The 11,743-nt window shown below is 61.0% G+C and overlaps 3 protein-coding genes across 8 annotated transcripts; 2 read left to right on the top strand and 1 right to left on the bottom strand.

The window, feature by feature from the left end:
- The first annotated feature begins 11 nt into the window (after nucleotides 1-11).
- GNL3L (G protein nucleolar 3 like) lies at nucleotides 12-4,549 on the top strand. 4 transcript variants are annotated; one of them, XM_080635822.1, is made up of 15 exons: nucleotides 16-186; nucleotides 268-305; nucleotides 400-501; nucleotides 601-717; nucleotides 806-877; nucleotides 1,421-1,556; nucleotides 1,665-1,768; nucleotides 1,873-2,017; nucleotides 2,349-2,436; nucleotides 2,544-2,721; nucleotides 3,310-3,452; nucleotides 3,584-3,714; nucleotides 3,797-3,915; nucleotides 4,002-4,176; nucleotides 4,371-4,549. In XM_080635822.1, the coding sequence occupies exons 1-15, from the start codon at nucleotides 90-92 to the stop codon at nucleotides 4,421-4,423; spliced, it is 1,698 nt and encodes a 565-aa protein (XP_080491948.1). In that variant the 5' UTR covers nucleotides 16-89; the 3' UTR covers nucleotides 4,424-4,549. The 4 variants fall into 4 exon arrangements, with proteins under 4 accessions (XP_080491947.1, XP_080491949.1, XP_080491946.1 ...); XM_080635821.1 differs by having other exon boundaries at nucleotides 12-305; nucleotides 3,818-3,915; XM_080635820.1 differs by having other exon boundaries at nucleotides 15-305.
- Nucleotides 4,550-5,260: 711 nt separating this feature from the next.
- Nucleotides 5,261-7,303, top strand: LOC308230863 (non-structural maintenance of chromosomes element 3 homolog). 2 transcript variants are annotated; one of them, XR_013958579.1, is made up of 10 exons: nucleotides 5,261-5,428; nucleotides 5,723-5,824; nucleotides 5,908-5,971; nucleotides 6,060-6,139; nucleotides 6,226-6,320; nucleotides 6,402-6,481; nucleotides 6,559-6,601; nucleotides 6,688-6,750; nucleotides 6,952-7,098; nucleotides 7,189-7,208. XR_013958579.1 is itself a non-coding variant. In XM_080635825.1 (10 exons), exons 1-10 carry the CDS (start codon nucleotides 5,387-5,389, stop codon nucleotides 7,249-7,251), a joined length of 747 nt encoding a protein of 248 aa, XP_080491951.1. In that variant the 5' UTR covers nucleotides 5,261-5,386; the 3' UTR covers nucleotides 7,252-7,303. The 2 variants fall into 2 exon arrangements, 1 of the variants encoding a protein (XP_080491951.1); XM_080635825.1 differs by having other exon boundaries at nucleotides 6,984-7,098; nucleotides 7,189-7,303.
- A 70-nt stretch (nucleotides 7,304-7,373) lies between these two features.
- Nucleotides 7,374-11,183, bottom strand: PFKFB1 (6-phosphofructo-2-kinase/fructose-2,6-biphosphatase 1; the record flags this gene model as incomplete). Of its 2 annotated transcripts, none has more annotated exons than XM_080635767.1 (14): nucleotides 7,374-7,433; nucleotides 7,574-7,638; nucleotides 7,768-7,830; nucleotides 7,908-8,037; nucleotides 8,129-8,233; nucleotides 8,314-8,460; nucleotides 9,113-9,320; nucleotides 9,415-9,536; nucleotides 9,624-9,680; nucleotides 10,120-10,194; nucleotides 10,296-10,362; nucleotides 10,456-10,552; nucleotides 10,646-10,771; nucleotides 11,156-11,183. In XM_080635767.1, the coding sequence occupies 14 exons, from the start codon at nucleotides 11,181-11,183 to the stop codon at nucleotides 7,374-7,376; spliced, it is 1,350 nt and encodes a 449-aa protein (XP_080491893.1). The 2 variants fall into 2 exon arrangements, with proteins under 2 accessions (XP_080491893.1, XP_080491892.1); XM_080635766.1 differs by lacking the exon at nucleotides 11,156-11,183 and adding an exon at nucleotides 10,970-11,054.
- Nucleotides 11,184-11,743: the final 560 nt, after the last annotated feature.

Below are 11,743 nucleotides of genomic sequence, written 5' to 3'. Positions count from 1 at the left end.
ACAGCGCAGCGGCCATCTTGAGTGTGGCGACGTCACCCTGAGGCCGCCATATTGAGCGTGGCAAAGCCGGACAGCCTGAAGTCGCTCCCATGAGGGGTGGGTGGGTCCTTGTCGCGCCGGAAGTGACATCACAGCGACGCGGAAGGGAGCCCCAACGTGCGGGTGTCTCGGCCATGACCCGCTCCAGTGAGCGCTGGGGGGGGGGGGGAGAATTGGGGGGTTCAGGGGGGGTTGGGACCCCCCCTCACTCTGCCCCCCCCTCCACAGGGCGACAAATGGAGGCCGGCCGGAAGAAGCGGGTCCAGGTGAGCCCTGGCGGGGGGGGGGGGGGTTGGGGGGGGTGGGTGACACCATCTCGGTTCGGAGGTGTCACCCCCGCCGCCCCCCCCATTCCCATAGGGAAAAGGCGCCAAGGGAGGAGGGAGGAAGGACCCGGGGGTGCCGCAGCTGCGGAGCTTCGCTGCCCACGTCCAGCGGCAGAACGAGGCCAAGCGGGAACGGGTAAAACCAATGGAGGGGAAGGGAAGGGGGGGGGGGGTCTGGGGGTGTTGTGTCCCCCCCCCCCCTCCACAATGGTTCCGACCTCCCCCCCCCCTGCAGGCAGCGGAGGCGCGGGAGCGGCGGGAGGAGGCGCGGGAGGCGGAACGGAGCCGGCGGCGGAGCCTGGAGGGGCTGCGGGCGGAGGCGCTGCGGCGGCAGCGGGAGTTCGAGCGCAGGGTGCGGGGGGGGAGGACCCCGGTGCTGGGGAGGGGGACGGGACTCGGGGGGTGCCCCCGCCCCGTCCGGTAACGTGGGGGTTGTGCAGGAGGTGCGGAGCGAGCAGAAGGATGAGGAGGAGGAGGCGTCGCTGCGGCAGCACGGGAGGGAGCTGCGGGAGGTGAGGGGAGATGGGAACGGGGTGGGGGTAACGGGAACGGGATGGGAATAAGCGGAATGGGATGGGGATAACGGGAATGGGATGGGGTCAGTGGGAGTGGGATGGGGACATGGGAGTGGGATGGGCATTATGGGAATGGGATGGGGACATGGGAGTGGGAGTGGGACATGGGAATGGGATGGGCATAATGGGAATGGGATGGGGACATGGGAGTGAGATGGGGATAATAGGAATGGGATGGGGACATGGGAGTGGGATTGGGACATGGGAATGGGATGGGCATAATGGGAATGGGATGGGGACATGGGAGTGAGATGGGGATAATAGGAATGGGATGGGGACATGGGAGTGGGATTGGGACATGGGAATGGGATGGGGACATGGGAGTGGGATGGAGATAATGGGAATGGGATGGGGACAATGGGCATGGTGATGGGGTTGATGGGAGTGCGATGGGGATGTAGGGCAGTGGCACTGGGGGGATGCATGGACAAGGGAACACACACACAGGAGGTGGCACTGACCCTGACCCCCCCCCCTCAGGTGCTGGCAGCATCCGACGTGGTGCTGGAGGTGCTGGACGCCCGTGACCCCCAGGGCTGCCGCAGCCCCCGGCTCGAAGCCGCCGTCCGGAACTCGGGGCCCCGCCAGCGCCTGGTGCTGGTGCTCAACAAGATCGGTGCGAGGCGGGGGGGGCACTGGATGATGATGGGGGGGGGTCCGGGGGTCCCCTTTCCCTGCTGGGGGTGATGATGGGGACCCCCCCCTTTGTGTCTGTCCTGAGCAGACCTGGTGCCGAGGGACGTGGTGGCCGCGTGGCTGAGGCACCTCCGCGCCGAGCTCCCCACCGTGGCCTTCAAGGCGTGCACGCAGCAGCAGAGCCGTAACCTGGTGCGGGGCTGGAAGGGAAACGGGGGGGGGGGTTAAAGGGGTTGGGGGGAGGCATAGGGACAATGGGGACCCCCCCTTTATGCTGCTGTTACCCCCCTATGCAGAAGCAGAGCCGGGTACCGGTGGCGACGGCCCCCGAGGAGGTGCTGGCCGGGGGGGCCTGTGTGGGGGCCGAGTGTTTGCTCCGGGTCCTGGCCAACTACAGCCGGTGCGGGGAGGTGAAAACAACCATCACTGTGGGGGTAGTGGGTGAGTGGGGTGATGGGGGTGGGATGGGGATAATGGGAGTGGGATGGGGTCAATGGAAGTGCGATGGGGATAATGGGAATGGGATGAGGACGATGGGAGTGGGATGGGGATATAAGAGTGGGGTGAGGACAATGGGAGTGGGATGGGGATAATGGGAGTGGGATGGGGTCAATGGAATGGGGATAATGGGAGTGGAATAGGGGCAATGGGAGTGTGATCGGGACAATGGGAATGGGATGGGGATAATGGGAATGGGATGGCAACAGTGGGAGTGGTCTGCAGAGGGGGTGCTGTGCTTGGGAGTACCCCACTGACGGTTTCCCCCCTCCAGGGTACCCCAATGTGGGTAAGAGCAGCCTCATCAACAGCCTAAAGCGGAGCCGGGCTTGTGGGGTGGGGGCAACCCCGGGGGTCACCAGGTAAGCCCCGCCGCTTGGGGGGGGGGGGCGGAGCCTGCATTGACCACGCCCCTTCGGTGGGAGGGGGCGTGGCTTGTGAGGCCCCCCCCCCTTGACCACGCCCCCAGATGCCTGCAGGCGGTGCAGCTGGACCGGCACATCCAGCTCCTGGACTGCCCCGGCGTTGTCATGGAGACGGGGGCCCCCCCCGCCGCTGCCCCACTGCGGGGGGCTCTGGCCCCACAGCGCCTGCGGGACCCCCTGACCCCCGCCGCTGCCATCCTGCGCCGCTGCCCCCCACAGCAGGTAATGGGGGGGGGGGGGGGGGCTTGGGACTGTTGCCATGGTGATGATGGGTGTTGGGGATCCCCCTTTGGGGGCAAAGGTCTGTTGCCATGGCAACTGGGGTTGTTAGGGGGGCTTAGATGTGTTGCCTTGGGGGTGACCCGTTAGAGGCTCAGGCTGGTTGTCATGGCAAGTAAGGGTGTTGGCACCTGTTGCCATGGCAGCTAGGGCTGTCTGGGAGGGCCCAAGCCTGTTGCCATGACAAGTAGAGGTGTTGGGGGATACTCCTTTCAAAGGTTCAGATGGGTCACCATGGCAACTAGGGCTGTTGGGGACCCAGACCTGTTGCTATGGCAACTAGAGGTGTTGGGGCTGCCCCTTTTGAAGGCGCAGATCTCTCACCATGGTAACTGGGAATGCCTGGGGACCCTCTTGGGGGTTGCCACGGCAACGAGGCACACTGGGCAACCCCTAGGATTCCTCAGCCCTGTTGCTATGGTCACCCCCCCATCCCCATGGCAACATGGAGCGTTGCCATTTCCATCCCATTTTGTCCCCAAAATGGTGGCCAGGGGGTGACAAGACCCCATCTGTGTCCCCCCCCAACAGCTGAGTGACCTCTATGGGGTCCCCCCCTGCGATGACCCCCGGCAGTTCCTGTCCCACCTGGCCCGGAGGCAGGGCCGGCTCCGGCCGGGGGGGATCCCGGACCCCCACGCTGCTGCTGTGGCCCTGCTGCGAGACTGGACCAGGTTGGGGGGGGGGGGGGGGGGCCCCACACCCTGCCCCACATTTGGGGGATACGGGGGGGGGTCTCCCCATAGCCTGACCCATTTTGGGGGGGGGTCTCCCCAAATCCTGCCCCCCCTCCTTTCCCACACAGTGGCAAGATCTCGTACTACACCCACCCCCCCCAAAAAGAAGGGGTGCATTTGGAAGCCCAAATCCTGACGGCGCTGGGGCCAGCGTTGGACCTGGAGGCGCTGGAGAAGGGCGATGCTGAGGCACTGGCGGGTGAGAACTGGAGCATCCCCCCCCAGCCCTTCTCCCACCATGGGGTGACCCCCCCCAGTGCTCATTTACACCCCTCCCATAGCGGTACCAGTGTCTGTGGCAGGCATTGAGCTGGCTCCATGTGTGCCTGAGGAGGAAGAGGAGGTGAAGTCCAACGGGGATGAAGAAGCAGCCATGGAGGAGGATGCTGGCGACCTGGAGGTATGGAGGGAATGGGGGGGTCTATCAGGTATAGGAATGGGTTTGGGGGGGTCATAGGTGCATTATTGACCCCCCCCCAACCCCAGCTTGGGTCAGTGACAGTGGAGCTGAAGCCCCCCCGGGTGAAGACAGGGGGCAATGGGGAGGGTCCCGTGCCCCGTGCCCCCCGCTTGGAGGAGGTGGCTGCTCTGGACCCCTTGCTGCAGGGCCAGGGGCTGCGGGCAGCCAGCAAAAGGAGGAAGAAGCTGCAAAAAAGAGCAGGTCAGTGAAGAAAAAGCCCTTTTTCAACCCAAAAAACCCTTCCCTCACCCCCCAAATCCCCATTTCCAGCCCAAAAACCATCCTTAAACCACCCAAATGCTCCTTTCCAACCTAAAAACCCTTCCTTAACCCCCTAAATCCTCTTTTCCAACCCAAATTCCCCCCAATTCCTCCTTTATCCATTTATCCCATAGAGAAGATCGCCACGAAGCTGTCGGAGACGCTGGAGGCCGCGATGCAGTTCTGAGGACGAGGCCTTTCCAACAGAAACGGTGTTTTTTAAGCAAGAAATGGTTAAAACCAGCCTTTTTTGCAATAAAAGCACAGGCACAACATGGTTGGAGTTTGAAAGGTGCAGTTTTGGGGGGGTTTAAGCAGAATTTAGGGAGGAAGAAGGAGGCCCAAATGCTCCTGGTTTTAGGGGCTGGCCCCGTAGAGCAGAATGGGGAGGTAGAACCCTTCCACACCCCCTATAGCAGCCTGTGTTGCCCCATTCACACCAAAAGCCACCTTGGAGCACACATTGGGGTCCCCGACACCCCAAAAGGGAACAGGGTCCCCCCCCCTTTATCCCCTTGCCAACCTGGTGCAGCTCCCCTCAGCCACGGCCGCCATTTTGTGGTTTCTTCTTCTACCCAAGGGAGGTGCTTCAGAGTCTCCTTATGAGACATGGGGCAACACAAGTGCTTTAATCGCCATTACTCAGGTGAAGACAGGGGTTAAATGGGAAATTTTGGGTGGTTTGGGGGTGTTTTAATCTTGTTTTAATCTTGTTCTTAACGGCGGCGCCATTTTGTCGCCCTGAGGGACCGGGGGGGGGGGGGGTAGTTTCCCGCCTTTCCCCCCCGCCCTTCAGAGAAGGTCGGGACAAGAGCCTCGAGGCCGCTGTCACGGCACGTGCGAGGGGGCGGAGCGAGTGCGGCCGCTCGCCCAATCGCGATGCGAGGAAGGGGGAGTGGGCGGGATGAAGGCGGAGCTTGAGCCAATAGGAGGCGGGGTGGGCGGGGCTCACTGTGGGTGCATGCGCAGAGGGAGCAGTGCGCGGAAGCGCGGGCTGAGGGAAGCAGCGGCGGAGGCGGCTCCGGGTCGGTTTAACGGGCCCTGCGGGAGCCGGTTGCGGCCGCCATGGAGCGGGACGCGGCGATAGGAGCGGCCTCGGAGCGGTTTTAGCCCGTCCGGCACTTGTTTTGCCCTCAGGGCTGTGAGAGAAATGTCCCAGAGGAAGCGCAGCAGAGGGTCAGGTCCCTCCCAGGTAAGAGGCTTCTTCTTCCCGTGTCCTCCTTTCCCCCTTTATTCCCTTTCTCTTTCCCTTTTTCCCCCCTTTCTCCCTCCTTTTCCCTTTATTTCCTTTCTCTTTCCCCTTTTCCCCCTCCTTTTCTGCTTTATTCCTTTTCTCTTTCCCCTTTCCTCCCTTCTCCTTTCTTTCCCCCTTTACTTCCTTTCTATTTCCCCTTTCTCCCTCCTTTCCCCCTTTATTCCCTTTCTCTTTCCCCTTTATTTCCCCTTTTTCTCCCTTTTTCCCCATCTCCCTCCTCTCTTCCCACAGGCAGACGATGGGGATGAGGATTTCAGCCTCAGCCCCACGCTGCCGCGCAGCCAAGTGCTGCGGAACCTGGAGAGGCGCTCCCAGGACCAAGTGAACCAGAAGGTGAGTGCAGGCGACCCCAAACGATGTCCTCCTGCCTTGACCCCTCTATCATCACCCAGCTCTCAGCCTTTCCCCCCCACCAGGTCAGTGAGCTGGTTCAGTTCTTGCTTGTCAAAGACCAGAAGAAGATCCCCATTAAGAGAGCAGGTCAGTTTAGGGCTTCCCCCCCCCCCCCCCAAACCCTTACTTAGGGGGAGCTCAGGCATCCAGGTGACTCCTTTCCCTTTCCCTATAGATATCCTGAAGAAAGTCATCCGGGAATACAGAGACGTCTACTCAGAGATTGTCAACCAGGCAGGCAGGACCCTGCAGCAGGTTGGGGTTGGGGGGACATGGAGGGATTGGGGGGGGGGAGTTTTATAGGGGGCACCCCCTGTTATAAACTTTTCTCCTCCTTGCAGGTGTTTGGGCTGCAGTTGGTGGAGATCGACACCAGGCAGCACATTTACATCCTCACCAGCACCATAGCCCGCACTGAGGGGGAGAACCTGCGCCGGTGAGGGGAGCGGGGGGCAGAGGGGACCCTATTGGGGTATCCCCGCGCCCCCATCTCTTTGCTCATCCCTGTCTCCCATAGTGACAACCAGACAGCAAAGCTGGGGCTCCTCATGGTCATCCTCAGCTTCATCTTCATGAAGGGCAACTCGGTCAAAGATGGTGAGCACCCCCAACAGCTCCCCCCCCATACCCCAATTCCCCTTTGTGCCCCCCATTGACCCCCCTTCTTTTTCCAGGTGCCGTGTGGGAATTTCTCCGCAGGCTCCGCATACAGCCAGGGTAGGATATGGCGGGGGGGACACGCATGTAATGGAGTGGGGGTCTCATTGCTACCAAAGCTCATTGACACCCCCCCCCCGACCCAGGGAGCGCCACGAGGTCTTTGGGGACGTCAAGAAGCTGGTGACAGAGGAGTTTGTGCGGCAGAAGTGAGTCTTGGGGTGGGGGGCCCCCCCTTTTTGGACCCCCCCCCGGTGTGCTCAGAGCAGCCACAGCACCAGTCTTGGCTGGGCTGTTTATACCACACCGCAGAGAAACCCCCCCTGCACCCCCCCCAACCCAGTGACTTGAGGGTCTGTCACAGGACTGAGGGGTGCTGGACACCCCCCCCACCCCCCCCAAAACCATAGTGGGGGGGGTTCACCCCACCACCCCATTGCAGGTACCTGGAGATCACCCCCATCCCCTTGACGGACCCCCCCGAGTTCAAGTACCAGTGGGGGCCACGGGCAGCCAAGGAGACCTCCAAGATGGATGTGCTGCGCTTTGTGGCAAAGGTGAGGCCATGTTGGGGGGGGGGGTCCTGGGTTTTGGGGGGTCCTGGGGCTCAATTTAACACACACCCCCCCTTTATTTTCCCTCCTCAGATGCAAGGCAAGGATCCCGCGTACTGGGTAAGCCAGTACAACGAGGCTAAGACCACCCGTTGACCCCCCAAAACTTGATGGCCCCCCGACAATAAAGGTGTAGCCTGACACCCTCCATGCTCAGTTCTTCATTAAGGCCAGGTTTAATTTGGGGGCCCCCTCCTGTTTGGGGGGGGGGGAACCCCTCAGTAATGCTCAGGAACTGTGACCAGTGCTTCAGCAGGGGGGCGGCTGATGTCAACATTCTGTGGGGTGAAGATGAAGGTGTGGGGGGGGACTCCCCAAAATCTAACCCCCCCAATGTCTGCGGGGGGGTCTTTAAATCTATGCCCTATTTTTGGGGTGCCTCAATGGGTTTATTTGGGGAACCCCCCCCCTTTTTTACCTGGGGTCGCTCCCGATGGGTGTTCACTGCTGCTACGTTGAGGAAGATGGACTCCACTTCACACCCTGTTTCCATGGGGAGGGAGAAGGAACCCAGATAAGGGGGTGACTGTCCCCATTTGGGGGGGGACGGACACAGTCCCCATTCTGGGGTGACACCCCTCCCCCATTTAGGGATGCCACCACCCCACTCACCATAAGCCACTGGGGTCAGCTTGAGCACCGTGTGCAGGGGGCACTTGAGATAGGGCAGCTCATCTTGGGGACGGGGTGAAGCAGGTAAGAGAGGGGTGATGGATTTGGGGGTGTCCCCAGTGTGTCCCCCCCCATCTCACCCGCGCTCTTATCCAGGAAGTAGGCCAGCAGGCAGCGCATCACGGCTTGGTGGCAGATGACCAACACGTTCTCCTGCCGCTCCAGCTCCATGATGACCGGCTCCAACCGCTGCACCAGGTCCTCGTACGACTTGGGGGGGGACCCCAAATTGAAGTGGGGGGCCCCCAAATTGACCCCAAACCCCTGTGCACCCGTTCAGGTGGGACAGGATGGAGGTTACCTCTCCTTTGGGGTAGCGATAGCGATACTTGTCCTGATCCCGGAGTGCAAACTCCTGTGGGAAGCGCTCCTGGATCTCCTCATAGGACATCTCCTCGCAGACCCCCTGCGGGAATGGGGATGCTGTGGGGTTGGAAAAGGAGCATTTTGGGGTGTTTCTCCCCCCAAAGAAGGGGGGGCCCTCACCGCATCGATCTCGTTGAGGGCTTTCCACTGCTCGTAGGGCACCCCCAGCGCCTCGGCCGTCTCGATGGTGCGTTTCATGTGGCTGGTCCACACCTTCAGCTCCCGGATGCTCTGGCTGCGGATGAACTCGGCCAGGGCCCGGGCGTACTGGGGAGAGGGGCGGGGCTACGTCTGGGCACGCCCATATGGGCGGGGTCAAAATGTGGCCACGCCCCCTCCCCGTTTCACACCCCATTGCTCAAAAGCTCGGGAGAGTGTGTGGGCGTGGTCTCTGGTGTAGCACCTCCCCTGCCCTTATTTGGAGACACCGGTGGGTGTGGTCTCATTTAGCTCCACCCCCTGCCCGTAGCTCCGCCCCTTCTTCTGCACCCTACAACACACTCTATGGTTGTGCCCCCCTCCATGGAAACAGGGACCCCCCCCAGGCCTTCTCCCTTCCCCATCCCTTCCATGGCCGTGCCCTCCTATTCCCTCCTCTTGTTCCCATCGCTTTCACAACCTTGCCCTCCTATTCCCTCCTCTTGTCCCCATCCCTTCCATGGCCGTGCCCTCCTCTTCCCTCCTCTTCCCTCCTCTTGTCCCCATCCCTTCCATGGCCGTGCCCTCCTGTTCCCTCCTCTTCCCTCCTCTTGTCCCCATCCCTTCCATGGCCGTGCCCTCCTGTTCCCTCCTCTTCCCTCCTCTTGTCCCCATCCCTTCCATGGCCGTGCCCTCCTCTTCCCTCCTCTTCCCTCCTCTTGTCCCCATCCCTTCCATGGCCGTGCCCCTGCTACAAACACAGGGACCCCCCCCTCCAGACCTCCTGCCCCCGTGGGGACAGCCCCGAGTCCCCCCCAATGCGTCCCCTCAGGTTGAGCTGGCTCTCTCCATGGCGGCTGAGGTAGATGGCCCGCGGGGTGACGTGGATGTTCATCAGGTAATACACGGTGCGGCTCTGGATGTGGCCCTGCACCCGGTTCACCAGGTACCGCACCCCCACGTCGAAGATCTTGATGTAGGACAAGGCACTTTGGGGTGGGGACACACACACACACATGTCCTGCATCAGTTTGGGGGGGTCCTCACATATGGGGGGGGCACATAGAGGGGTTGGGGGGGTACCTGTCCAGCTGCTCATCCAGGGGTTCATAGGTGGCCTTATAGCACTCGATGCGCTTGAGGAAGTCGGTCACTACCTCGTCCTGGGCACAGCCTTTGTAGTCGGGGCTGCTCAGCTTCACTTGCTGGGGGGGGGGGGACACATGAGGTTTAAGGGGGGGCACACATGGTCCCCCCCCACTTTGGTCATTGTCACCCCCCCAGGCTCTCACCTTGATGTTCTCCTCAATGATGTCAGGGTCGTCGCAAATGGACTCCACAAATAGAACCTCGGCGGGGGGGGGGGGGTGGAGGAAAGTGAGGGTCATCAATGTGAACCTCCCCCACCGCATGCTGTGAGCACCCCCAAAATGATGCTATATAGCACCCCAGTGCTGTGAGCACCCCAAAGCCGTTCCAACCCCGCCTCATGCTCTGAGCACCACCAAAACAGTGCCAGGGCCCCCCAATGTGCTATGGGCACCCCCAACGCAGTGATACGGGCCCCCCCCATGCTGTGAACACCCCCAAAGCAGTGCTATGGACCCCCCCCATGCTGTGAACACCCCCAAAGCAGTGCTAGGGCCCCCCAATGTGCTATGGACACCCTCAAAGCAGTGCCATGACCCCCCCCATGCTGTGAACACCCCCAAAGCAGTGTCACCAATGCGCTGTAGATCCCCCCCCATTCTATAACCAAATACTTTAGGCCCTCCCCCTCCCCCGTACCTTGTACCCATTCTCCTTTGCAAACTGCAGGATCAGGGCCCGGCGTTCCCGTGTTGTATTGGTGGCATCAAACACCTGAAGGGTTATGGGGGGGCAATTTGGACACCCCCCCCATAACATAGGGGGGTATTTTACCCCCTGGGGGGTCGTTTATGTAAAGTGGGGGAGGTCCTTACTGCTACTTGCCCATCTTCAGAGCTCAGGTAAGTGTGGACATCCTTAAGGGCAGCCAATGCGCAGTGCCTGGGAGGGGGGGGGGTGTATTATTAATAAGGGGCTATTAATGTGCCCCTCTCTTAATTATACCCCCCCCTTAACTCCCCCCCCCCCTTTAACCTCCGTATCTTCATGGCTTCTTGGTTATCATGGCGGAAGAACTCATAACTCTTATAGCTCTGCACTGCTTCCCTCCGGTACTGCCCCACATTAAACACTGCAATGAGGTGAGTAAAGGGGTTAAGGGCCCCCCCCAAACTCTTCACTGTGCCCCCGCCCCCCATTTTACACCCCAAAACCCTCTACTCACCCCGTGTTGGTGTCCCGATCCAGTTCAGATACCGGGTGAGCTTACGGGATATATAAGTCTTGCCACGGGCTGGCAACCCCACCATGATCACCATAGTGGGGCAGTTGGTAAACTGGGGTACAGAAGCTAGAAGAAGGGGGGCTCTATTAGTGCTTACCCCCCCCCTTAATGGCTTTTGCACCCCCAAATCCAATCTGGAGCAGCTCAACATGCCCTGAGGGGGGCAAATCCCCCCCCCCGCAACGCACCCATAGGGTGCGTTGCGGGGGGGGATTTGCCCCCCTCAGGGCATCCGCCCCCCCATATTAAAGCCCCCCCACTTACATCCCCGTCTCAAGCGATGGGACCGAAGGGGGACCCACACTTTCTGCAGTGGGGTCTGCGTGAGCTGCCCCGGTGCTGTCGCCATTCCTCTGCCCTCTGCCCCTAATGCAGGTCAATGGCCCCACGGTCACCCCCCCACCTCCACCCCCCCCGGCACCAATTCAAACCCCCCCCCTCTTCTTATACCTGGGATTTGGGGTGATTTCTCCTCCATTTTTATAGGGGGGGGGCAGGCGGGTGCTGGTGGTGCCCCCCCCGATAAAGGTCAGGGGTAATGCTATATATACCCTGGCTGCAAGCCGGGGTGGGAGGGAGGGGAGGGTAAAAAGCGGGGGGGGCACACATGCAATGGGGCACCCCATAGGATCCTTGCTCTGGCCCTTTAAGGATCAGGAGCTGCTTGTGCTGAGGGTCATGGGGTTATTTCCTTGGGGGTCTCAATCCTGCCCCCTTTGGGGGTCCTGATTCCATTCCCCAAGGGATCAGATCCTGCTCCATTGGGGGTCCTGATCCCATCATTTTGGGGGTCTCAATTCTGTCCCTTTGGGGTCCTGATCCCATCACTTTGGGGGTCTCAGCTGTGTCCCCTTGGGGGTCCTGATTCTGCCTCTTTTGAGGGTCCTGATTCCATTCCCCAAGGAACCAGATCCTGTTCCATTGAGGGTCCTGATCCCATCACTTTGGGTGTCCCAATCCTGTCACCTTGAAGGTCCTGATCCCATCACCTTGGGGTTTCAATCTTGTCCCTATGGGGATCGTGATCCTGTCATCTCA

The sequence above is a fragment of the Psittacula echo genome (assembly GCF_963264785.1).
Source record: "Psittacula echo genome assembly, chromosome: 28".
In the NCBI taxonomy this organism is placed as follows: domain Eukaryota; kingdom Metazoa; phylum Chordata; class Aves; order Psittaciformes; family Psittacidae; genus Psittacula; species Psittacula echo.
This window is presented reverse-complemented; position numbering and strand designations above follow the sequence as displayed.